Source organism: Gobio gobio (genome assembly GCF_949357685.1).
Source record: "Gobio gobio genome assembly, chromosome: 8".
NCBI lineage: Eukaryota > Metazoa > Chordata > Actinopteri > Cypriniformes > Gobionidae > Gobio > Gobio gobio.
Window position 1 is genome coordinate 40,543,176 of NC_137114.1, and position 27,923 is coordinate 40,571,098.

The 27,923-nt window shown below is 36.9% G+C and overlaps 2 protein-coding genes and 1 long non-coding RNA gene across 3 annotated transcripts in view; 2 read left to right on the plus strand and 1 right to left on the minus strand.

Annotated features, from left to right (window-relative positions):
- Positions 1–1,231: 1,231 nt before the first annotated feature.
- Positions 1,232–17,005, plus strand: rps6kb1b (ribosomal protein S6 kinase b, polypeptide 1b). Its single transcript, XM_079823738.1, has 15 exons — positions 1,232–1,418; positions 2,101–2,144; positions 2,335–2,455; positions 2,747–2,815; positions 2,898–3,045; positions 3,374–3,431; positions 8,271–8,371; positions 8,472–8,562; positions 8,703–8,793; positions 10,376–10,483; positions 10,567–10,629; positions 13,349–13,426; positions 13,502–13,609; positions 13,883–13,995; positions 15,248–17,005. Exons 1-15 carry the CDS (start codon positions 1,350–1,352, stop codon positions 15,492–15,494), a joined length of 1,509 nt encoding a protein of 502 aa, XP_079679864.1. The 5' UTR covers positions 1,232–1,349; the 3' UTR covers positions 15,495–17,005.
- On the minus strand, positions 13,882–15,788 carry LOC307130648. Its single transcript, XR_013817065.1, has 2 exons — positions 14,957–15,788; positions 13,882–14,708 (listed from the first exon to the last, which is right to left on the minus strand). It is a non-coding gene; the product is annotated as an uncharacterized lncRNA (long non-coding RNA).
- A 7,450-nt stretch (positions 17,006–24,455) lies between the features above and the next one.
- snx19b (sorting nexin 19b) overlaps positions 24,456–27,923 on the plus strand; it is a 33,978-nt gene continuing 30,510 nt past the window's right edge. Inside the window, exons 1-2 of the mRNA XM_079824098.1 lie at positions 24,456–24,596; positions 26,216–27,806. Of these exons, the coding sequence (XP_079680224.1) occupies positions 26,235–27,806 (1,572 nt within the window). The 5' untranslated portion in view covers positions 24,456–24,596; positions 26,216–26,234. The remainder of the gene's footprint in view (positions 24,597–26,215; positions 27,807–27,923) is intronic.

Here is a 27,923-nt window from a genome sequence, read left to right on the forward strand (position 1 = left end):
ATTATTGTATTGTATTATTGTATTGTTGTATTATTTATTTGTATGTTTTACAATATCACATATTTAGCAAAATTAATTAATTAAATATACTAAAGATTGTTTACATTATTTTAGTATATATATATATATATATATATATATATATATATATATATATATATATATATATATATATATATATATATATATATATATATATATATATATATATACACACACACACAGTTATTTATACTATTTTTTGTTTATATATATATATAAAAAATACAAAAAATAGTATAAATAACTGTGTGTGTGTGTATATATATATATATATATATATATATATATATATATATATATATATATATATATATATATATATATATATATATATATATATATATATATATATATATATATATATATATATATATATATATATATATATTATGTGTTGTAATCAAATATAAATATATATATACAGTTATTTATATTATTTATATATATTATTTGTTGTAATTATTTATTTGTATGTTTTACAATATCACACATTTAGCTAAATTAATTAATTAAATATACTAAAGATTATTTATATTATATATTATGTGTTGTAATCAAATATACTAAAATGATTTATATTATTTTAGTATATACATATATATATATATATATATATATATATATATATATATATATATATAGATAGTTATATATATATATATAGTTATTTATATAATTTATATATATATATATATATATATATATATATATATATATATATATATATATATATATATATATATATATATATATATATATATATATATATTTGTTGTAATTATTTATTTGTACAATATCACATATTTAGCTAAATAATTAATTAAATATAATAAAGTTTATTTATATTATTTTATTATATATATATATATATATATATATATATATATATATATATATATATATATATATATATATATATATATATATATATATACATACATACAGTTATTTACATTATTTTTTGTTTATATATATATAGTTATTTATATATATATATATATATATATATATATATAATTTGTTGTAATTATGTATTTGTATGTTTTACAATATCACACATTTAGTTAAATTAATGAAATTAATAATAGATTAATGTATGTATTTAAAGGTCGAGTATTCTGATACTGACAGCTACACATAAAGACAGTTTGAAGTCCGGCGCGAGTTTGGTATTTTCCCGCATTCCTCCGCGCGGGGGTGTCAGTTTGCGTCCATGCCGGTCATGGCGACTGTGCGTTCATGTCCATGAGGCGGGAAGCGCGAGCCCCTCACGCGGTTTGAAGTGATCCCGGACGGCGAAATCAACGATGGCTGGCGTTTTCGACATCGATCTGGACCAGCCGGAGGAAAATGTCTCCGATGATGAGCTGGAGGAGGTAACGGACGGACGGTTTGGAAAGTAAACGGCACGCGGGAGTGTTCCACCCCGAGCGGAGTGCAGGCCCGAGGCCCGAGGAATACGCGTCAGGCTGCTTTATGTTATGCTAACATGCTAACACGATAACCGTACAGTGTGTTTTACTTAGTGAATAACTTTGATATTCAGCCTGTCAGCACACGTGTCAGAGATATCTGAGTTTTACTACCTGAAATGTGTGTTATATTTACCAGTCGAAGATATGAGCCTGAGATAATAAGGTTGTATGTAAGCATTACTACTTGACAGTAGTGTACAGTTAGGGCGATTTAAAGGGCTGGACGCGTGTGTTCTTTCACATAGGAAGGATGCTGCACTGCAGCATACCTTAGATATAATTTTTTTGGTATGCATATCGCGTTAAGTTGTCTTTAAGAACTGTCTTATTATATTCACGAGGATCAGTCAATTAGGAGTTGCAACGCCATAGATGGTGCATGCCACCTTATTAGATCTCTGGGAATAGTATTGCGAAATCCGACCCCTTACGTTTTCATGTTCAGACTAGAAGTGCTGCCAACTGTTGCCTCGTAACGTTATCTCTTCGTGCACTGATCATTTCTTCACCCAACACCCAACTGTTCACCATTGCAGTGAATTGAGCTTTTATTGATCATGCATTTAATACTTCTCTTCTGCAGGCTCAGATCAATGACCTTATGGATCAGTGCAGTGGCTTTGAATTGTGAGTATATGTAGTGGTTGCCATCTGACAGTTTTTATTTTTTAATATTTGAATTTTTTATAAAGATGCATAGACAGATAAAAAAATAAATAATAATACACTTGACACACAAAATCAACATTCTAATGCTGATGAGAGAAATAATTATGATTAAACATTATGATTTGTCATTTTCGGTTCGTTCTTCTAGTAACATGGACGACTGTGAGAAGATTGAGATATCGGAGGACAATGTGAACCAGGGAACTGAGAACATCCGTCCAGAGTGCTTCGAGCTTCTCCGTGTGTTGGGGAAAGGTGGTTATGGAAAGGTATTGTAGCAGGGTTATTATATATATTAAAGACGTTTAGTTTTGTTAATTGAAATGAAGCTGAAATAAAATGGCAATAGAGATAAGGTAACAGAAACATTTGAAATATTGCCTGTAGTTGAAGCACTGGAATAAAACAAATTGAACCTAAATATTAATATTTAAAACCTGATTAAATGACAAAAGCACATTATAAAATTATTAAACAAATTAAAATGAAAATATAAAAAAATATATATGCTTGAAAATTAAAAAAATAAAATCATTTTCTATGCATTTCTTTTTAAATAGGTTTTCCAGGTTCGGAAAGTATCCGGTGCCGCAACAGGAAAAATATTTGCAATGAAAGTCTTAAAAAAGGTTAAGCAAATTCCTTCCATTTGAATGCAGTAATTAACATTTGTCGCGATGTCTCAATGTCACCTCGTTCTACTTCTTGTAGGCTATGATTGTACGCAATGCCAAGGACACAGCGCATACTAAAGCGGAGCGGAACATCTTAGAGGAAGTCAAGCATCCTTTCATCGTTGATCTAATCTATGCCTTTCAGACGGGCGGCAAGCTTTACCTCATCCTTGAATACCTAAGTGGTTCGTGAATCAAGAACAACCTTTGTCCCGTAGAGATAGATGACTTCTCATTCTTTCCACTCCCCTCCTGTTGCTGCGGAGTTGCTAAAGAATATATTCCGCCATTGGTGGCATTCCTTCTTTGAATGTCTTGTTTTGTTTTTTTCTTGCATAGAGGGAATTTATTGTTTGCTGAAATGATAAATACGTTAATGTAAAACGGCACTTTTGCAGTGCGATTTTGTTTTAAAATCTAATGTGGTAAAGCTTTACTATCAGTCCATCTCTGTGTTTGCTCTTAAAACTGCTGTTTGTGGTAAAAACGTTTTTTTTTTTTTTTTTTTTGCAGGTGGGGAGCTTTTTATGCAGCTTGAGCGAGAAGGGATTTTCATGGAGGACACAGCCTGGTAAGAGAGGCCGATTTGTTTGGTTTTGTGACTTAAATGAACTTGCCATGTTAAGATGTAGCTATGGTTAGCACTTAAACGCATACAGACCTGGTTTCACAGACAAGGCTTAGGCTGCATCCGAAATCGTGTACTATGTGAGTTAGGGATGTCACAAGTACCGTTACTTCGGTACCAGGTCGGTACTGAAATTATAAAAATGTGAGGATGATACCAGCATTTCTGTAGTACCGACTCCCGAGTATATTCGGTACCCGCAGCTGTGTTCAGTGACTTCCGTGTTTATCTAAGCGCAGGGCTCCAGACTGTAGCCAAATTAGGGTTGTGCCGATGGACGATATCATCGTCCATCGTGATGGCTGACCGACATCACGATGGAGCGCCACCATCGTGATGCCACGCCCCAGTTGCGAGTCTGTTGTGAGTGCGACACACACAAATCCTCTTCTATAGTATTAGTTATACTAAACATTTAGCAGGGATTGCTCTGTAAATTAAATTGAGAATGTAACTAATGCATATATGCTATTTTAAATACTGTAGTCTATGCCAGATATATGCATAGCCTACATTTTGAAATTATTTGAGGCTGAAACATCCATAAGCATGCGTGTTTATTTAAGCACTTCCGTCAGTGAAACAATACAGCCTATAAAACATTTAAACGATTTTCAGTAAATAATGGTAACCTCAAGAATATTAGAAAATTAATAAGTTAGAAAAATATTTTATTCATACTATTTCCCCGCAAAGATGCGTCATATACCGCTTTGCGCTTTGAGAGGAAAACGGGACACAAGCTGGATAGACACCTTCTCGAATATCTTCATCTTCATATGTTCTACTGATGTTGCAAAGCAACACTTGTTGTAAAAGGTCTGAAGAGCGAATTTTATCTTCCACGGGGTCAAGACATTTAGGCAATCTTTGATTATTCACTGCCAGAGAAAACGAAACTAAAATCACCGGCGCGCGCGCGTGTGTGTGTGAAATGCGCTATTCAAATAAACCAAACTTGACGCGCCTTACCAAGTTTAATAACAAACTGTGTTAAATAAAATTTGAAGTAATAAGGTATTCGTCCTACAGTGTTTTTTATACTTTACCACAGTAAAGGATGTGAATAGTTATAATATACTTAATTATAAGCAAACGAAAGGAAGAAACGTTTATAATCTCCTGTGAACATGGGTGAGACGTGAGTGAAGATTTGGGAAAAGAAACGAGATGTCCATGTCCATTGGGATAAAATGGACTAGGCCTATTGTTAAAATTCACGGAAAGTCGAGTGACCAGATCCAGATCGCAAAACAGAATGAAAAAGTGCTCTCTGACCATTATTTCCTTTCTAGGCTAAGCTTTGTGCTTCACTCCTGTGGTAATATTCACGTGAAACAACATTCACATACAAAACACTGGGTTAGTAAAATAACGAAGTAATTTTTTTTTAAAGTAGAAAATAGTATTTATGTAAAGAGATATATTAAAATAAAAAGAGCTCAACTCTTAAGTGGAAGGAACCCATTTTTTCCCCTCACGTGCAAACTAGCGGATGAGTCATTATTTGGGTTAGTAAAAATAACGAAATTATAGTTTTAAGAGAATAGTAGCTATTTATGTAAAGATAGTATATTATCTACCTATTTACCTAACACCCAAAAAAAAAAAAAAAACCTAAGACGACGATATCATCGACCATCACGATGTCAACACATACTGTAAACATCGTCAACTGCCAATTTAGGGGACATCGCCCAACCCTAAGCCAAATATATACTAGTGTCTGTGGATATTAAACTGCAAAATACTATTTAAATATCACTCCTCCATGTTCTGCGTCTCCGTGTGAACGACACTCGCTCGCTGTCTTTGTAGTCTCTGCTGTGTGTTACTATATGAGGACACAAACCGTAACGCACAAACCGTCCCTTCGTGAGAAAACGGTCATATCATGAACACAGACACTCAAAGGTCTTCACGGCAACCAGTCAAAATAAAAGTTTGGTTTAAAAAATTTAAATTGACAGAATATTTCAGGCTACTCTTGTAGCCTACAGTAGATTTAGCTATATGTAATAATAATAATAATACGTCTCTACTAATGATAATAATTATGCCTAGATGGTTGATTATTTTTCACTTGATCTTTTTTATGAACAATGTTTAATTTTAAACAGCATACAGCCTTTAAATGTTTGTATTATTTACTTATAATGATTATCATCATCATAAATAATAAACTTAATACATTTAATATATATTTTTTAAATAGTTAAATAAAATAAAAAAACATTTAGCTGTGGTACAGAAATTGGTACCGAGTACCGTACAATTTTTATGGCATTGGTACGGACTAGGGCTGAACGATATGGACAAAATTTCATATCTCGATTTTCATGCCAGATATCTCGATATCGATACAATACGATATGACTACGTGTTCGGTGAAAACCAGAATCTGAATTAAAATGTGTTTGATTTAAGCCTACATTTCAAAAATTTGTGTCAGAAAATGTATTGTTTTTAAGCCTTTCGCACGTACGATCACACAGGTGTAATCAGTCTAGGCTGGTCCCTGGAGCGTATGATCAAGCGCATCACATGATCAACTGCTAAATTCAAATGTTGAATTTAGCCAGAGACAGGCGCGCTCAGAGCTGTCATATATCACAACTTTTCAGTGTTTTCAACCACATACTGTTTATTTTAGGTTTCAAACATATAAATTCACATAAGTACTAAAAAAAACAATCCATTTAGAGTTTGTAAAATACACACTGATGTCTATGGAAGAGGTAATAATAATCCTTTCCATTATAATTATACACATATTGTGTAAGTAACTTCAATGTTTACTTTATTCTATTCCCAGTTCACCAGCCACTTACTCTTAAGTATTTCGGGAGAAGTGGATGAATTCACGTGTTGTAAACATAGAGGTTGTAAATCCAACAGATCCGGTTCTCTGAACTGCGTCTGCGGCACAAACTAACACGGCGGCGCCCATCGCGCATACAGCTCAACTAACGCGATCGTTATAAAGGTGTTTAAACAACAATATACTTCCACTTGCATGTATTTGACAATCGGAATATCAGATATTTCATGCCATAGCTAACACATTTGTGAATATTCTGAATAAAAACGGAAAAAATGACATAAAAGCAGACCATCATTCATTCAGCGCTGTTGCTGCTGCGGTGTGTCACGTGACAAGCAATGACGCGTCACCATGGAAACGCCGCCCCCCCTCTCACAATATAGTTCCACGTCCCTGGTAGTGTGTGCGCGCTGGCTTTAGCGGTGCATTCAAGGGCACTCGTAAAACTGATGTTTGTTGTGACTGCCAGAGTTGTATGCAGGGCGAGCGCGGAGAGAGGAAATCTATATCGTCTATATCGTTGCTTTTTTCGATAGTAATATCTTGAAAGTTCATATCTAGATATAGATACGATAACGATATATCGTTCAGCCCTAGTACCGACTACTGGAATTTTGGTACCGTGACATCGCTAATGCGAGTAGGTACTACATTTGAATTTGAACAAACTTCGCGACCGTTAAAAAAGTAGGTTCTCTATAGTATGAATGAATGTAATCCGGACATACTACATCTGCCATGTTGTCATGATCATGTGACCTACCAGCGTCAGTTGCTTCACCTCCATTCATAAATCATCTCCCGTGGCCTCATGAGATAGTAAAGTGTCCATCGTATGCGCACTTCGGAATCTCGCCGGAAGTAGTAGGTCATCCGGGGACTTTTCGCCTACTATTTTTCAAATACTATGAATTCTGACATACTACCCTGTTGGCATACTGTTTTTCGCATACTATATAGTAGAGAATTATTCGATTTCGGGCGCAGCTTTAGATTAAGCCAGGATTCTGCCTTAGTTTAATTAGGACATTTTAAGTAGCTTTTAGAAAAAAACATTACAGTGTGCATCTTTAGACATAACAATGGCACTGACATATTTTAAAGGCCACATGACACACACAGTTTTTCTGCCAATCTCATGTTAATCTTGAGTACCTGTAGAGTAGTATTGCATCCTTCATATCTCCGAAGAGTCTTTAGTTTGATCATAATTATAAAAGACAGATGCACAATAACGATTCTTTCCGAAAACTGCTGAACTCGTGTAGGCGTGCAGTGGGCAGAGCTAGAGTCACGAACACACACACACACACACACACACACACACACACACACACACACACACGCGCACACACACAATACATCATGGCATTATCCCTGGATAACTTTCGATTCACTTTACGTTTGTGTTGTTGACATTATACGCACTTACGCACAGACATTTTATGCAGTTTCACTCACCGCCTGCGGTTTCGACTCATGACTGGGAAGAAACAAACACACTTTCAGAACTCCGTTGCTGCCCTGGAAAAATAAACTGCATCCACTGTTTCCTTAACACTGGGTTATTTGGGAAGCTGAACTAGGTTATCTTTCCCTCACAACCAAAAACACACTTCTTTAGTAACATTATTGATTTTGTGGTCCAAAAACAAAATGACAGCGCTGTCGACGGCTTCTGTAACTCGAACAAAGCTTGTTGATGGGCGCACCCTTTAAGATAACCCCCTTTAAGACATGTCAGCGCAAGTTGCTTTCAGTTAAAACAGCTCAAACTTCCATTTTAGTCTTGGACTAGGCCTTGTCTATGAAATCGGAGAATAGTGTTTTATTGAAGTGTACATTTTTAAAACAATTTACAAGGACGCATGAACAGATACATGCATACAGTAAGCCTTAAATTCAACATGATGAGATGAACAAAGATAATCAGAATGATGAGAGCTTTTTACATGCAGTTTTTACTTGGCTGAAATCTCTATGGCCCTCGGACACCTGCATCAGAAAGGCATCATCTACAGGGATCTCAAACCTGAGAACATCATGCTCAATAACCAAGGTTTGGCCTCTTCATTTTGTAATTTAGAAAGGAGTAAATCGACAGTGGAAGTACTGAAAAATGTTACATTTTTAATAATCTGTTTTTGGTCTTATCACAGGACATGTAAAACTGACTGATTTCGGGCTGTGTAAGGAGTCGATTCATGATGGCACAGTGACCCACACTTTCTGCGGCACAATTGAGTACATGTGAGAGCCGTTTAAAGAAGCCCTTAACATCCTTGTAATGTCTGAGTTGCTAATTTCCTGTTTTGCATTGCCTGACGTGCCTGTGTGACATGCATTTAGATGAGTTCTACAGTAGCGTGAGAAGTTCCTTTTAATTTCAGGGCTCCGGAGATCCTCATGAGAAGCGGACACAATCGGGCTGTTGACTGGTGGAGTCTGGGGGCTTTGATGTATGACATGTTAACAGGAGCAGTGAGTATACGCGTCTTGTGAATGCGCTGCACTAGCTTGCAATAGTTTAATTGTTTTTCGTGTTTACATTCTGATATTTATGTTCCAGAATTAATTTCAACAATCAATTAGTGAGCTTGGCTAATTAAAAAAAGCATTTAATTAGATTTTTAATTAGATTAGACAAAATGAATTTCACATACACTATAAGCTAATTGTCTAATGTTCAAACCAAAAATGTGATTTTGTTGTCAATTTCTTTTTATATTTATTAGTGAGGTCCCTTACAAGGGGTAGGGATGGGCATTTCAAGCAAAAATTATATTCGAAGATCGCTGGGAATTATTCGCTTTTTATTTGAAAATCGCAACTCCTCCCCCGCATGCACGCGTGTAAAGGCTACAAACATAAACAGAGAGAGAGAGGGAGAGAGAGACCATTCACGCTCTCAATCTGTAGGATAACAAACTGTTTAATTCATTAGGGAATAGGCTATATCAACTCAAGCCATATATTTATTGTAACATGCTGAAACATATGACTGTAATGTGACATCGCCCCAAGTTACCTGATAAATACCACAAGTCTACAGTGCGTGTGAGACGATGTGTTATTCTTCTGTCGTCTCAGGGCGTTTTTACTCTGGCATTTTAGTTCGGAATGGGGCACGGTTAGCATGAAAAATTGCTAATGTGAAAGCTTACCTACAGAGCTTGGTGTGCACTGAGGTACCGAACCCGAGAACACACAACCGGAGTTCGGTTGCTCTCGTAGCTGAGCCGTGATTCACGTGAATGTGCAAACAACACTCGGGTGCGCACTTGTTCTGGAAGAAAGTAACCAGCGCATGTGTTTTAGCCAATTACAATGTCATTAGTTCAATAACATACACGTAAGAGATGATAGTGTTGATGATTTACCTGAGATACGATCGCGAGAGCGAGCCTGCAGTGTATTCGCGCATCGTGCAATCAGGGCAGCAAATGAATGGCAATTCACCGTCTCCTCAAAAGAGTCTGTTTGCAAGCAGCAAAGCCGCCTTCAAGCGACACACATACGGTAAACCCAAGTGTCGTTTACTCAGCTGCACATAATGGCACCAAATTAATTGAAAAAAGCCCAATATATTGACCCGCGTTCTGTTTTCTATCACGCCCGTGTACGTTTGTGATGACGTAAGATGAACGCAAACGCACCAGGGTTCAAGTTGAGTGTGAAACCAGACCAACACTGCGGAGGCGGAGGGAACAGTCAGACTCGGACCGCAGCAAACGTGTCCAGTATAAAACACCCTGAGAGCTGACTGGCAGCTTTTAGGTGCGTTATTGGCAGCGCCTCTGGTTACATGAACGCGTCAGCACCACATCAGCACCGACAACATGGGGATTTTTTTGGGACAATAATCGCACATACTATTCGATATTCTATAATTAAATAACTAATCGAATATTCGAAAATCGCGACCCATCCCTAACAAGGGCATCATTGTATGTGGGGTCCTTAGCATTAAAACGTTTGAAAACCCTAGATCTAGTTAAGTCTTTGAACATCCCTACTTTAAATGGGTGTTTCTTTTTGACATGGATGTTTTTTGCCTTTCTAGCCCCCCTTCACAGGAGAGAACCGGAAGAAAACCATTGACAAAATTCTTAAATGCAAACTGAACCTCCCACCCTACCTCACACAAGAAGCCAGGGACCTTCTCAAAAGGGTAGGCTAACATTTAAAAATAGAATAAAAAATTAAGTAAAAAAAAATATTTTGTAATATAAATTTTATTCAATTTGTGTTCAGCTACTTAAAAGAAGTGCCTCATCTCGACTTGGGGCTGGACCTGGAGATGCAACAGAAGTACAGGTTTGTTTACAGCTCTTATATCTAACAACATCAATGTTGAATTCAACATGAAATCTTTACCCTTTTTAGCCTGACATATGAAACAATGTTATAATATATATATATATATATTACAGAGTCCCAGGGTTCCCGAAAGTCTTGCATTTAAAAATCAACATTTTAGGACTTAAAAAGTCTTAAATTCGCTATAATGAAATATTGAGTTCTAGGTCTTAAATAATTGTCTTACATCCATGTGACACTACCTCTATTGCTCATTGAAATGCTCCTGCAGCGCTTGTTTATAAGTTCTTGTTTTATTACTGACCATTTACTTGATTACTTAATTACTTGAGAACTTTTTACTTATATTAAGCAATTGCTTATTGCTGTGGTTTACCTGTAAGATTTGAAGTGATCATGTTATTAAAGTTGGATGGCACACCACTGGACCAGCCATGTGTGCCTATTGTGCATCTAATAAAAAAATAAAATTGTTTTATCCTTGTGGGATTGAGCTATGCGAGTGCAACTAATACTCAATAATACTACTATAATAAATTAATTTGCTTTGCTAGTAATTTAGTGATTGTGCATTTCCTTTGTACGTTTTTTTTATTGCGTGATATAGGTCTTGAATTGAATTCATAATTGTCTTAAGTCTTAAATTTGACTTGGTGAAAACTGCAGAAACCTTGAGTTCACACTTGAGGAGGAAGGAAACGCCTCAGTTTTATTCAGAGGGGCCTAAACTGTGCAAGCAGCGATCTGGTGCGTTTGCTGATATGGCCAAAAAGATGAAATTCTGATATGTAATGTGAATAAATGAAATGTTATAACCGTATAGCAGACTACTTGCATAAAATTCATATGAATTTCAGCTGCCACTATATATCTCCCAATAATATGTCTTCGTTGATACCTAGATAATATTTAAATGCTTAGTTTACAATCAAAACTCAAGAGATGTATAAATTAGGGATATGTGGGACCAGTCGATTAAACAATGCTGCTGCTAGTCGACTTGGAAATACAAGTCGTTTACTTTTTTCCTTCACATTTTATGTTTTTACAAAGTCTACATTTAAATTACCATCATGTAAAATTAATGGTAGGATCCAATTCTCACTATTAACTAGTTGCTTATTAGCATGCATATTACTAGGATATTGGCTGTTTATTAGTACTCATAAAACGCATATTAATGCCTTGTTCTGCATGACCATATTCTACATCCTTTAATCCTATACCCAATACCTAAACTTAAAAACTACCTTACTAACTAATAATTAGCAGTAATTAGGAGTTTGAGGCAAAAGTCGTAATAGTTAGTTAATAGTGAGAATTGGACCCTAATCTAAAGTGTGTCCAAATTAATATTATTTTGAAGAATTTATTATTTTGAAAACAAAATCATTTCATTTTTCCTCATATTTTGCATGAGTTCGTTTTCACTCGTGGTGAGTTCAGAGAAATGCCCACTCTAAAGATGTATATTTTGAAATCTACACACAATTTTTCTGTTTTATTCTGTCATGTTAAACTAATATATAACAATTAAGCTTCCTTAGGCTTGTTATACTACCGGTTATAATGGACAATAGAGTATGAAATTGTATATCGGATTAAAGGAGAAACCTTATGAATCTTACTTGACACTTGAACAGTTACTATATCAACATCCTAACAAAGAGAATAGGCTTAAATTATGTAGTTGTCAGTATGCGTCAAGCTTTTCTTGTGATTTTGCCGCCCGTCATGTGTACAGACTTTTCATACACGAGAAGCGTTTTTCAAACCCGGGCTCAGTTCCAAGATTTCCGTTTAAATGTTAATGAAATTAGTCGTTGCACACATCCTTAGTACAAATAAATGTTCCTTAAAGGCCTGATGTGTCATATTTGATACTTTTTAACATGGTGGGGAAAAAAAAGATGTATGGATAATAAGGCTGCACGATTCATCGAAATCGAACCACAATCGCGATTTGGCTTATGTGCAATTATGAAGGCTTAAAGGCTGCGGTGGTTTTTCTAAAAAAAAAATTTTTTTTATATAATGCTCTATGATCAATAGTAAACGCTGCTCCTTCTGAAAGCACTGCGAGTTTGAGTCGCTTATAACATGCATTTGAAAAAACAAAGACAACGTTTAATAACATGTGTAACGCTCACTTTATATCATCAGTCGAGTGTTTGATATTTCCTTTTTGTGAGCTGATGTAGCTTCTTATCACTTGTATCTGCACAAAAAGATGTATGTGTCTTTTTGTGCAGATACAAGTTGTAATGTTACGTTGATGTTGTGTGTGTGTGTATATAGGATATCTGAATGATTAATATCATATAGGATGTGTCATATGTTCATTCACTCTTCAGCTTCATCTCATGCAGATGCTATTCCTTTTATATGCATTATTCATAATCTACAAGCTACTTTTCTAGGCATATCTTCATATTTTGATATTTTTATTTGTCAACATTAATTTTTGTAACAGTGTTTTAATTAAAATATTTTCGTTTTTACCATGATGGACCCGCCCCATCCCCCGAATACTTGAGTACTCATTTTTGAGACCTAGTAATCTAAATGGACACAATGCCCACCCCTGTTATAACCATGTTGATAATTTGAGGCTTTAGAAATGTGCATATGAAATATGATACAGTAGGATTTATAGGGTTAATTTATATGGGGAGTTTTACTGTGATTTTTTTATTTGCTTTAATTTGTCTCCTAGACTCATCCCTTCTTCCGACATGTTAATTGGGACGACCTTCTCGCCCGTAAAGTAGAACCACCATTCAAGCCTTTCTTGGTAACTATTGACACTTTTTGTGGTCCTTAAGAGTTAATCGAGTATATATGAATATCTAATGACTCATTTCGACAGCAATCTGCTGAGGATGTGAGCCAGTTTGATTCGAAGTTCACCAGCCAGACTCCCGTTGACAGTCCTGATGACTCCACACTGAGCGAAAGTGCAAATCAGGTCTTTTTGGTAAGGCAGCTAATCATGATTTTACTGTCTTCTATGGAAGCTTGTTTCTGCCATAGAGTAAAATGGTTATTGGGACTTTTTATCTTGTAATTTGTATATCAGATTTGAGGAAATTAGTTTATTGCAATTGAGTTGTTTTTTCGAGTTGAGAAAATTGTGAGATGATACGTCGCGATTACCTTTTTGTTTTTATTTTGTTGCAGAAATAAGCTTCCTTAGTCATCTTTGCCTGTTTTGAGAAAATTCTGTGCTTTTATCTTTTCATTCTTACAGGGTTTTACCTATGTAGCTCCATCGGTTTTGGAAAATTTAAAGGAGAAGTTCTCATTTGAGCCAAAAATTCGTTCACCTCGCCGTTTTTTGGGAAGCCCTCGAACGCCTGTCAGGTAATCAGATTTTTTTTCTTTTTTTCTTATAATTAGGGGTGTGTGATATTGACTAATTATATCTCAATATTTTCTGGGATTTCATAGATGACAATAATTGGATCAAATGCATGCATCATCTTTTGTGTCAAATTCTTACATTTAATCAATAAATTAAATTCTAATAATAAGACACAATAGGGCTGTTACCAATCAAATTAAATCTGTTTCAACATCTTTACAATGGAGAGGAAACACATAAGCTGCACCTGAAGTGGCATTTAGATGTATTTACAGTCTGTTTAATGCAGCTCAGATGTGACACAAATGAATAACCTGCAATTACAAACGCATAATGTTTTGATGTTTTGCACACGAAATGTTGAAATATCGATATTTGAAATGATTTAAAACATGAAAAGATACTTGGCAGCAAGTCATTGTTAATGAGCGAGTCATTGAGATTCAACCGATTCATTCAAACGACCGATTCATTCAGGAACCAAGCATTTGACCATCTTTATGAGTCATTAAATCATTCATTCAACTGATTTGTTAAAAAAGCAGATGCATTCTGTTAGGAAACACCCACTATGTGTTGCTTAGAGACACACAACAACAAGGCTTTGTTTCGAACAATTTTTGTTATCGAAACGAAATAATATTAATATAAGTAACTTTAATATTCTTGTTTATTGGATATCAAAATCACATTTATTTTCATGCGATATTAACTATATTAAAGGGTTAGTTCACTCAAAAATGTAATTTCTGTCATGAATTCCTCACCCTCTTGTCGTTCCAAACCCGTAAGAGCTTCGTTCATCATCTTAACACAAATGAAGATATTTTTGATGATATGCAAGAGCTCTCTGACCCCTCCATAGCCATTTAATTAACACTTTTAAGACCCAGAAAGGTAGTAAAGACATCATCTTTGAGGTCGAGTAATTAATGACAGAATTTTAATTTTTGGGTGAACTAACCCTTTAAAAGATATTTAAATATAAAATACACACAGGGGCATTTTTGCTGCCTTAACTTGAATTTTGGTGACATTTTAGCATTTGAGTAGACTTAATCACGCAGTGAAAGCGTACGCGCACTAGTCTAACCTACTCGACTACATGTGGCGTATGCGTGCACTCTCTGGGTGTGAGGGACATACTCGATAATGTCAGATCGCACATCGTTAAAACAACAATTACGATATTATCGCATACGATATCGCATATATCGAATTAATTTTGAATCTTGCTTTCTTGTCTTTCAGCCCGATTAAGTTCTCAGGAGATTGTTGGCCACGAGGTCCCCCCTTGCCCGAGCCTTCCTCCCTCCAGTCCCCCACAGAGCTCGCTATGGAGGTCTCCACCATGGATCAGATGGATGTCCAGGCTAGTTCTGAGGCCACCGCCCCTCTTCCCATCAGGCAACCCGCTGGCTCCAACGTGGGCCAGTTTAAGCAGCAGGCCTACCCCGTCATCTCCAAAAGGCCAGAGCATCTACGTATGAACCTATGACCATTAGTGCGACTTAGAGTTTTCCTTTGCTTTCTCTATTTCTTTTATATGGACACTTGGGGAGAAGAAAGCTCCCCACCATCACTTCCATCTGCTATATACTGTCCTTCACATCTGATGAGCATGTGTCTTTCACTGAGGTTGAGGAACTGTTACAGTTCCTCACATCCCAAAAACAAAAAACTCATTCTTAGATGATTCCTGTCATTACATATCAGATGGATTATCAGGATTCTTTTGGATTATCTACTTTTTTTTACATGATTTTACCATAAAAGGAACGCAAACACACACAAAAAAAAAACAATCACAAAAAAAAAGACACTATTTGCAAATGTGCAGATAAGTAGATGGTCCTGTCAAGATGATCAAGTGATGTTGAGGAATTGCTTCCAATGGGATGCTTTAAGTTTTTACAGTATTTCCGAGGAAAGTTAAATTGCTTTCCAGCTGTTAATGAATTGTACAAATCATTGTGGATCGCAAAATGAGATGCATTTGTGGGAGTTTCACCCAGTGGAGGTTCGCAACCTGACTCTGAAGTCTTATACATTTTTAAATGTGTATCCCGCTGTATAGATGATGGATAAATACACGAGCCTCAATAAAAACAAATACGTTGACTTTTGAAACTTTATTACATGCTGGGGTGTCAAATTGGTTGAATTGGAGAGTTTGTAAGATCTCTGCGGTTGCCATCAGTGGTAATGATGTCCATTACAAGATGTTGGGCGGGAAGATTCTTTAAATAAATGTTAAAAAGTGTCTTATGCTCAGCAAGGCTGCATTCATTTGATCAAACATACAGTAAAAACAGTTCTATTGTGCAATATTACTATGTAAAATAACCGTTTTCTATTTTAATGTTTTGTTTTAATTCCGGTGACGGTAAAGCTGAAATTTTCAGCATCATTACTCCAGTCTTTTGTCATTTGATCTTTCAGAAATCATTCTAATATGCTGATTTGCTGCTCAGGAAACATTTATTACCAATGTTGCATTAGAAACATTAGAAAGTAAAAAATAAAACTGCATTTATTGGAAAATGAAATCTTGTAACATTACCACAAATGCATCATTTTTGATCAATGTAATGCTTACTTGCTGAATCAGTTTCTTTAAAAAAACAAACCTTGTCTACCCCAGTTTTGTAAGGTAGTATGCATAAGAAAATATGAATGCAGACACGCTTTCTGTTTTAATCAAATTACTTTAAAGTTTCAGATGTGTTTTTTCTGACACTTTACTATAAGATTTGATTCGGAAACGATGCATTAGTTATCATGAACTAACAATGACGAATGGTTTAACCTAGATTAATGAATGCTTGCATTTCTACATCTTAAAGTTGTATAACTTAATAGTTATTTTAAGAGTTAAATGCATTATGAACAGACATGATTTTTTTTTTATAAATAAGCATTAACCTAGATTAATGTAATTATTTCATTTTTAGTTCATGATGCCTTATGAGTTTATTGTACAGAAGTTTATATAAAAAGTTTTTGTAGATCGGCGGTTCTCAACCTTTTTCACTTCAAGGCTCCCCATTGTCCATAACAATTTTCAAAGTCCCCTTGACTTTTCCAGTTTTTCATGATTAAAGCTGCAGTCCGTAACTTTTTTTCTTTTTGGTTGAAAATGATCCAAACTAAATTTGAGCAAGTCTATAACCAGCCAGTGTTCAAAACTACCTCCTTACCTTGGCCCCATTCACAAAGGTAAGCTTGTAATAATGTGTTCTAATTCGAGTGGTACTGGTGGATTTCCGCAGGAAATTCAAGCATGTATTTCCGTCATTACGTCACATCTGTACACATAAAGAAAGTCTGGCTAGTAGTAGTATCGTATGTGAGGATGCTGCAGGTGGCGGATCATTTATAGCCTTTTCTCACAGCAGCTGCAATAATTAAACTTATCATTTTGGTGGCGGATTGGGCTGTAAATGGAAATCTACTGGTAACGCTAATACACACTAAATACACGTAGACACCCGAAGCTGATGTTGTTAACATTTAACAATTTGAGAAGACAAAACTTACGGACTGCAGCTTTAATTAGATATGGATTTTTTTTTTTTTTATACTGACAATTTCACCTTTTTACATTTAGAAAAATGTATGTCCTGCATAAAATTCCCTTGGAGATTATTAATTTATGTGACATTCCAGGTCTAGACCATAGACCGTAAAAAAATATGGACGACGCGACTTCATTGACTTCCGCTGACCAAAGTTGAAGCTTTCATAGGCCCGCTCACGGCGCTGACATCTTGGGACCGAGTCTGCGCAGTAGCGATCTCGGGACCGGAGTTGCGCAGTAGAGAACAGGAAGTAGAGGCGCGATTATCAAAAGCCCGCCCACACTCTCGCAGATGCAGAACAATTAATTATGTTGGTGTGAAATAAACAGTTATGGAAATGTAGAAATTAGTGCTGTCAAACGATTAAAATATTTAATCGCGATTAATCGCATTAATGTCATAGTTAACTCACAATTAATCGCACATTTTTATTTATTCTAAATGTCCCTTGATTTCTTTTTGTCCCATTATTTTTTCTTATTTTAATGCTCTTATCAACATAGAAAAGTGGATCGGCTTGCTTTGTTCAAATGTTTGTTTTATTGAAAACAACATTGGCATACTTTAGTGTTCGATTTCACACCAACATTCTCACTTGGAGCAAATAATCGCTCACACAATGTAACACTGCCCATCAATAAAAGGGTGAAACAAATACTTTGTTGCACAAACAGCCCCTTCAACAGCCCTTTCTAAGGGATCAAAACAGGGTGATACAAAATAAAATTACAAAGTGCACATGCAAGGTAAACTAGGACTCCGCCTATAGTGCAGTTAAACCAGGGGTCGCCAACTAGCGGACTCCGGTCCGAATCCGGACCGCGAAGCCTTTTGACGTAATGAAACAGTTAACGTTGCAATGCTCAGTTACTACGTTCAGACCCAGACGCGCGGTCAAGCATGCAGTGAAGAGACTGATGGTGCGTTCACACCGGACGCGAATGACGCGACATGCACGCCGCTTAATCCGCGCCGCAGAATGTATATTTGCGTCTTTGCATTGACTTAAATCACTCGCGCAAAACGCTTCATTCGCGTCTGGTGTCAGAGCAGAAAGCAGCGCTCAAGACAAGCACTTTTAGTTGAAGACCCCTGAGTTAAACCATGGCTTAATACGTTTCTCATTTCGGCGTCTCACGCTTGCCATCCACGTCTAATCTTTTAATGGCCCAAACGAGTGCGGGCAGCCGCAGCGTGCCTGATGTTTTGTTTCCGGTCTAGCTACATCCGGAGTGGTGTTGTAGTTTTTCTAACGTTACTAGTTGTTGCAACAGCATGTGAAAAAACTACAAAGTTTGTTAGACCAAAAAGAACGTTAATCTCGCGATAAAAAAATTGACGCCGTTAAAATAGGTTTGCGTTAACGTCGTTAATAACGCGTTTAACTGACAGCACTAGTAGAAATTAAAGCTAAAGCTCCAATCTCCTCCCAAAAATCCAGAAAAAAGTCTGTTAGTGCCTCAGTGATAACTTCACTCAGAAAAGCCGTCAATCTCAGCTGTCAATCATGACGTCACACCCCCCGTTTTTTATAGCATCAAATAACTCACTAAAACTAAACTTATTTAAAAAACGAACACTTGAAATGAAATTATTGTAATAAAAACTGCCTAAAATGACAGAAACCATCTTTAGGAAACAATTATTTGAAGTGTAATTAAATTGTTTAGTGTGTCTCGCGCCCATTCTAATACATGGAGAGGCGGGGTTTAGGAGCTATACTGGGACCGGCCAACGGGGGGCGATCGAGGCGCGAAAGCTTCAATTTCTGACTGGAGCACTACAGGCTTGGTCTAGACCAGGGGTTTTCAAACTGGGGTCCGGGGACCCCCAGCGGTCCTCCAGAAGGTTCTAAGTGGTCCCCAGAAAATTTCAGAGAATAAAACGACAAAGTAAAAATGGATTAAGTCTACCGAAGATTCTAACAGTTTCATTTCTAAATGTTTCTCTCCTTTCTTGCCATATGCATACTTTCCATAATTGTATGTCTTTGCTTTGTATCTTTAGTGAGTTTTTCTCACTATAGTCCCCTTTATCTTGCTCACTGGGGCGGTAAGGCAGTATTCGTAACACAGTATGTAAGCTGCTTACATACATTTATTGTGAAAGTTGCTTATACAAATTTTTTTTTACTGAAAATGTTCTTCAGGTTTATACACTCACCTAAAGGATTATTAGGAACACCTGTTCAATTTCTCATTAATGCAATTATCTAATCAACCAATCACATGGCAGTAGCTTCAATGCATTTAGGGGTGTGGTCCTGGTCAAGACAATCTCCTGAACTCCAAACTGAATGTCAGAATGGGAAAGAAAGGTGATTTAAGCTATTTTGAGCGTGGCATGGTTGTTGGTGCCAGACGGGCCGGTCTGAGTATTTCACAATCTGCTTAGTTACTGGGATTTTCACGCACAACCATTTCTAGGGTTTACAAAGAATGGTGGGAAAAGGGAAAAACATCCAGTATGCGGCAGTCCTGTGGGAAAATGCCTTGTTGATGCTAGAGGTCAGAGGAGAATGGGCCGACTGATTCAAGCTGATAGAAGAGCAACTTTGACTAAAATAACCACTCGTTACAACCGAGGTATGCAGCAAAGCATTTGTGAAGCCACAACACGCACAACCTTGAGGCGGATGGGCTACAACAGCAGAAGACCCCACCGGGTACCACTCATCTCCACTACAAATAGGAAAAAGAGGCTACAATTTGCACGAGCTCACCAAAATTGGACAGTTGAAGACTGGAAAAATGTTGCCTGGTCTGATGAGTCTCGATTTCTGTTCAGACATTCAGATGGTAGAGTCCAAACATGGATCCATAATGCCTTGTTACCACTGTGCAGGCTGGTGGTGGTGGTGTAATGGTGTGGTGTAATGATGTTTTCTTGGCACACTTTAGGCCCCTTAGTGCCAATTGGGCATTGTTTAAATGCCACGGCCTACCTGAGCATTGTTTCTGACCATGTCCATCCCTTTATGACAACCATGTCCCCATCCTCTGATGGCTACTTCCAGCAGGATAATGCACCATGTCACAAAGCTCCAATCATTTCAAATTGGTTTCTTGAACATGACAATGAGTTCACTGTACTAAAATGGCCCCCACAGTCACCAGATCTCAACCCAATAGAGCATCTTTGGGATGTGGTGGAACGGGAGCTTCGTGCCCTGGATGTGCATCCCACAAATCTCCATCAACTGCAAGATGCTATCCTATCAATATGGGCCAACATTTCTAAAGAATGCTTTCAGCTGCTTGTTGAATCAATGCCACGTAGAATTAAGGCAGTTCTGAAGGCGAAAGGGGGTCAAAAACAGGATTAGTATGCTGTTCCTAATAATCCTTTAGGTGAGTGTACATCCAACATTAAGTATAGCCAATTTAAGTTGGGAAGCAATATGTTGTATTTATAATGTCACACTTACTATTTATCTAACAGTTTAAATGTTTTTTCATACATAAATATAGATGGTTCATCATATTTGAGGGTCCTTGGCATCATAAAGTTTGAAAACCCCTGGTCTAGAAATCAAACTTTTAGAATAAGGTTTTCTCATATATCCAGGTGTTCCAAAACCTTAGGAACCTTGGTTCTTCAAAGAAAAGGGAAAGAAAATACTTGTTAAGGGGGTGAATTAAAATATTAAATCTCTTAATTTCTTTAGTTGTTTTAATATCTGTTTTGTCTTATTTGAAATCATTTAAAGTCATCTTGATTGTCTTATTTTCGCAGCGATGGCATTGAAGAACCATTTTTGGTTCCCCAAAGAACCTTTCAGTGAACAGTTCCTACAAGAACCATTTCTTCTTACTGTGTTTTAATGTGTAGAACATTTTTTTTTTAAACCTAAGAAACATTTTCCTCTGTGGAATGTAAAGATTCCATGGATATTAAATGGATATAAATGCAAGAACCTTTATTTTTAAGAGTCTTGATGTCCTCTGGTTGTGGACCACTGGTGTAGATTTTCCCAATCCTCCCAGCAACACAACGGGGTTCTCCCTTTTCGAATACAAATGAGCAATGACTGATCATAATGACATTTAGATGATGTAAATCATTTGGAAATGAACACTCATGCAGATGGAGCTATACGCTTAAAAAATAATTTCCCTCAGGATGCAGCTCTTGCGCAATATGCCTATGAATTGTCCATAAGGGAGAACTCGAATACTGCTTTTATATAGTGCAATATAATGCCAGGAAAAACTCTTTTGTATTCAGTCAACAGAGAGGACACACTTCTGTTTTACCTAGTGGAAACACTAGACTCTAATAGCCATATCTGTGTGTTTGGAGTGGGGTATTGAGGAATGGGCACATAGGCCTACTGTTCATCACTTCTGTGCTCTTGTTAGTTATCAGAATAATCCGCACTATAGGTCACTGTCCAGCTGGACAGGATTCAAATAGCATTGCAGGACTCAGACTGACTGGATCAATGAGTTCTGGGAAAAAAGTGACCCAGTTTACCCGGATTGACCCTCTTTATTTGGTTATGTTCAGTGAAATGTGCTTTTTTTCAGCAACCCTTTCTTTAAGAATCACACGATGGCTGTAGAGGAGAATTATTGGTTGTATATGGAAAATGTGTATTTAAATCTTGTCTGTTGTTTTCACACTCGATTAGAGGAAGTGCGATCTGGTGAGAACAATAATGATATTTGCATATGACAAACAATATGGTCATCTCATCTGCGTTTTTTTCAGGGGGTTTCCTAAAATTTACAGCGTAACGGAAATAACTGTCTGTTTCTGAGGAACATCACTTGTAGAAGGACTAACAGTTTTAACAGCACTGGATGATTCATCCATGTTCAAATAGGCAGCTGTGTCTGTTTTAACTCCCGTTGCTTTCAGATTTATGATGTGGGACTCAAGGTTGACTTCGTTGTTTTTATAATGCTCACTATAATGTCATTTTGTTCAACAATTTAATTTAGAATTTAAATATACTGTATATACGATCTTAAAAATAATGGTTCTTTGGTGGGGTGTATGGTTCTAGGAAGAACCTTTAATATTCAGAGAATCTTTACATTGCACAAAAGGTTCTTTAGACTATAAAACGATTAGAAAGAAATGGTTCTTTCACAAAACGGTTCTCCAGGGACCCAAAATGGTTCTTCTATGGCACTGCCATGAAAACCCCTTTTTGGTTATTCCTGGCACCTTTATTTTTAAGGGTGTATATATTTATAAAAATTATACCGGTCAAAAGTTTGGAAGCATTACTATTTTGTGTTTTTGAAAGAAGTCTCATGCTCATCGAGCCTGTATTTGTTTGATCAAAAATATATTAATATACTATTTTAATATACTTTAAAATATAATTTATTTTTGTGACGCAAAGCTGAATTTTCATCAGCCGGTACTCCAGTCTTCAGTGTCACATGATCCTTCAGAAATCATTCTAATATGCTGATTTATTATCAATGTTGGAAACCGTTGTGTGCTGTTTAATATTTTTTATATCCTGTGATACATGTTTCAGGATTTTTTGATGAATAAAAAGTTTTTAAAAGAAAAGCATTTATCTAAAATAGAAATATTTTGTAACAATATGCACTACCATTACCGTTTTAAAAAAAAGAAAATAAATTAATACTTTTTTTCAGCTAGGATGTGTTAAATTGATAAAAAGTGATAGTAAATATTTATATCGTTAGAAAAGATTTATAAATGTTTCTTGAGCAGCGAATCATATTAGAATGATTTCTGAAGGATCATGTGACACTGAAGACTGAAGGAATGGCTGCTTTTCCATCACAGGAATAATTACATTTTAAAATATATTAATATTAACTTTAAATTGTAATATAGTGTTGTAGTCAAGACCACCTAAACCGAGACCAAGACCAGCATGTGCCGAGACCAGGACAAGACTAAGACTTTGTGGGGTTGAGACCAAGACCATACCAGCACTCCTTAAAAATTCATCTAAAAGATCCATATCTACTGTCTGAGAAATGACTTATATTTAATGAACAAATACAATTAGAATAGTAAGACACTATAACGCTTTTACCAATCAAATCACTAATAATCAAAATCATGGCACAGAAGTTGCATCTGAATTGGTACAATTACACCTGCATAAATAATGTTCAGATTACATTATTTAAACATTAAAATGATTTAACAGTCACAGAATCCTTTATTCAACTGATTTGTTCAAAACAGCTGATTCATTTATTAACGAAATGTTGCCGAATTAGCAAAGACATGCACAGTTTAAAATGTAATTTAATATTAACTTCTTGTTTATTGAACGTTTGTATAAATCAATATAATTTGCAATCACGCTTATATTCATGAAAACAGCTCTCTTGCTCTTGTGATATTGCTTAATTGTATTATATAAAAAACTAAATCTCAGAATTTTGTGGCCATTTATATTAATTTATATTAGTTTTTGAGACAATCCTGCACTGATTTTGAACCGGGCAGCACAGTAACACAAAAAATCACATTACAAAGAAGTTATTGATTGACCGAGACAAGACCCAAGACCCAAAAAATGGTCTTAAGACCAGTCTCGAGACCAAGAAAACCCCATATATAGGCTACCTATAGTAGTCTATTTCACAATATAACTGATTCTACTGTATTTTCAATCCAATATATACATCCTTGCATGAGCATAAGAGACTTTCAAAAACACCCAATCTTAATTATTCCCAATTTTTGACTATATCACCCAAATAATGTTACGGAGTTTCAAGAATGTTAGCCAGAATGACCATCTCCTACTCACTGGGCATTGTGTGTGGGGAAAGATGCAGAGAAAGTGAATGGTGACTGAAGTTGTCACTTGCACTGTTCCTCAGGGCGCTGCAGGGATCGGTATGACCTGTAGAGGACGACAGAACGCCGAGTGCAGTGCATCATCTGAGGCGGAGATGACGAGGAAGAAGAAGCTGTCAAAACACTGCAAGGCCGAACGAGTCGGCGTTTAAACATGAATTGGTTAGGCTCTAAATTTGCACCTTACACTTACCGCCAATGCTGTTAAGGTAAGTTCATTTTGATTCGATAATGTTTCACTGTACCACATATTACATATTTTTAGTAACGTTACTAGTACGAAACGCCAGCTTGATAGGCTACCTATCAAAACATACAGTAACGGCATTATATGCAAATGTAAACTAACGTAGTCTTTTCTGTTTTAATAATTTCAACTATATAGCTGCTCTTTACTGTTTTTAAGTATTTTCTGTATCAAAGCGCTGATCATTAGACGCCCCTTACAAACAATTGTCATGGTAACCATGGTTAAAGGTTAGGCTACATGCTGTAAAACCCCCCCCCCAAAAAACCATGATAAATTATATAATATTATATTGATATTAAATTATAAACATTTAATGATAACAGTGGTGGCTACTGCCTAGTTACCAAGTTGTATTGTAGTAACATGTGACTCCCAATGTTAAGACTACTGATGATCCATCAATTTAGTTTTTTCATAAACCGAATAGTTCACCCAAAAATGAAAATTACCCCATGATTTACTAACCCTCAAGCCATCCTAGGACGTATATGAATTTCTTCTTTGAGACGAACACAATCATAGTTATATTAAAAAATGACCTGGCTCTTCTAATCTTTATAATGGAAGTGAAAGGGGGTAGAGATTTTGAAGCCCAAAAAAACACAATAATCCATCTTAAAAGCACTCCACATGGGTCCAGGAGGTTAATAAAGACCTTCTGAAGCAAATCGATGCGCTTGTGTAAGAAAAATATATAATTATATAACTCATAAACTAAAATAACTAGCGATTTACGGCGAAATAGTAATCCCTGACCATGATGTATTGGTGAACGCGGAAGCGCAGAGGATAGAGCAAAACAAATTAGAAGTCTAAAACAAGATTTTTTTAAAAGGGAGGATTTGATATAAGAAAAGAGGAGCTTGAGTTTGTTGCCCAGCCCTATTAGTTTGAACCACGAGAGGCGTCAAAACTTACGCTACTCCTACATCCTACATCGTACATTGCATGGGGTTACTCTTTTGGCGGAAGTCGTCTGCTGGAAGCTAGTTATTTTAGTCTATAAAGTTTTAAATATGGATAATTTTCTTAATAAAACCCATAATTTTGCTTCAGAAGGCATTTATTAACCCCCTGGAGTCTTTTGGATTACTTTTATGATGGATGGATGTGCTTTTTGTGAGTAAATAATGGGATAATATAAATTTTTCTATCCTTTAATGAGACAATTTTCATCTAAAAATTAAAATTCTGTCATTGTTTACAAAAATGAATGACTTACATTCTTTGGAGGAAGAAGGAGATATTTAAAAAAATGTCTCTGTTTTGTTGTTCATATAATGGAAGTCGGTGGTAACCAAAACTATTTGGTTACCAACATTCTTCAAAATATACTCTTTTAATGAAAGTAAGTCATACAGGTTTGGAACAACATGACGGTGAGTAAATGATGCATTGACAGCATTTTTATTTCTGGGTGAACTATCCATTTAAACATTTACATCTTGTCCCTGAAGTAATGAGTATTTACTACATACTTGACAATAATTGTAGAATTTGTGTTATTTTGCTGGATACTATGGTTATACTTTTGTAAAAACTTAACTTAAACTTAACTTTCTCCATTTTCTCTTACAGGTGCATGTAAATCTCGGCAATGTCTCATCCTGAGCTTCTCAACTCAAGCCCCTGGGGCTTGTCTGAGCTTTTGGTCCAGAAGAGGCTTCTTGGTTTTGGGGCACTGCTGGCCTGGATGGTCTTGTTCCACCTGCTGGTCAACGTGTGGCTCCTCTGTGTCTTCACAAGCCTCTTAGTGGTCTTAGGTGGTTGGCTGGGTTCCAAGGCTGTCCTGGACTCGGACAGCGTTTTTCATCTGGAGCGTTTTCTTAAGCTGGAGGAGATCCCACATAGTGCCGAGAACGAGCAACAACTGGAAGATGAAATCCAGAAGACAGTTGGCAAGATCATACGTGACTTTGTCTCCTCGTGGTACGCCACAGTTTCCAGAGAACAGGAGTTTGAGGATGAGGTGCACAATGCCATGATCTCCATGGCGATGGAGCTCAAGGGTCGAGCGGCAAGGGTCGACAGGAAAGCTTTATCCCAGAGGGTGTTAGATCTATCTGGATGCCACCTTCAGTGCTACTTGAGTGCCAAAGAAGGACAAGAGGTGGAAAAAGATGGAGCTCTGTGGGAGGCGTACAGCAAACTCTGCCCACCTCATCCTGCTCTTCAGAGCTCCGCTGTCGAGGTGAATTACGTACGGGCCATTGTAGATCTCCTTCTACATGTTCTTGTACCTCCTCCACATTTAGAAACCCGAACAGGTCGATTTGTGGTGGGCGAACTTATCACGTGCAACGTTCTTCTGCCTTTAATTACAAAACTGTCCGACCCAGACTGGCTAAACATGTTGATAGTAAGCGTCTTCACTAAATCCAGCGAACCAGCCCCAGAACCACAACCAGTAGAAGTTCAGGCTCCACCTCAAATTGTATATACTCAAGAGCACGCACCACAAGAACTTAAGGTTCCTTGCGTTCTGACCCTAAAAGTCACCCCAGAGATGCCCACAGTAACGGAGGCCCCAACGCCAGAACTTGCAGCTTACGATGTCATTGATTCCACTGAGCTTTATTCTCCTTCTCCACACAACCTGGAGGAAGACGAACCACGGCTGATAAAACCGTTTCCGTTGGGTTTTAGCCCCAGAGATTTTCTGCGACTCGGCAAGCCCAATCCGTTCTATCAAGAAACAGACTCTGATTTAGAATCTCCTGTGACGGACTTCAAGCGGAGCTCTCTGGAATCGCTGGTTCTGATCGGCACAGAGGAGACCCTTTCGGAAAGACTCACCAATTGCACCACTCCAGTTGACACTGCGTTAGATCTCGAGGATGAACTTCCAACTTACACCAATTCAACAGAGAAAGAGCTATCAGTACATTCCGCCTGTGCGCCCGAGGAAGAGTCATCAAGCTTTTGCACTCTTCAGCCATTGGAGAAAAGTGTAGACCACCCTGGCCTGGTGAACCCCAGTGAGCTGGCTTTGACTGTGCCCATCCAGGCCTCTTCACCAGCTGGGATGGCACTGGCACCTTTCAACTTTGAGCCCCTCAGCAGCCCAGAGGGTCCGGTCATTATCCAGAACCTCCGCATCACTGGTACCATCACTGCCAAGGAGCACAGAGGCACTGGCTCACATCCCTACACTCTCTACACTGTAAAGGTGAATTAGCGCTCCTTTACTCTGCAGGAGGTTTAAAGTTTTACCAATATTGGCTTGTGTTAGATATTTAGGGCCAGATTTACTAACAGCTTGCACCAGCTCAGACCCTCTTTTGGC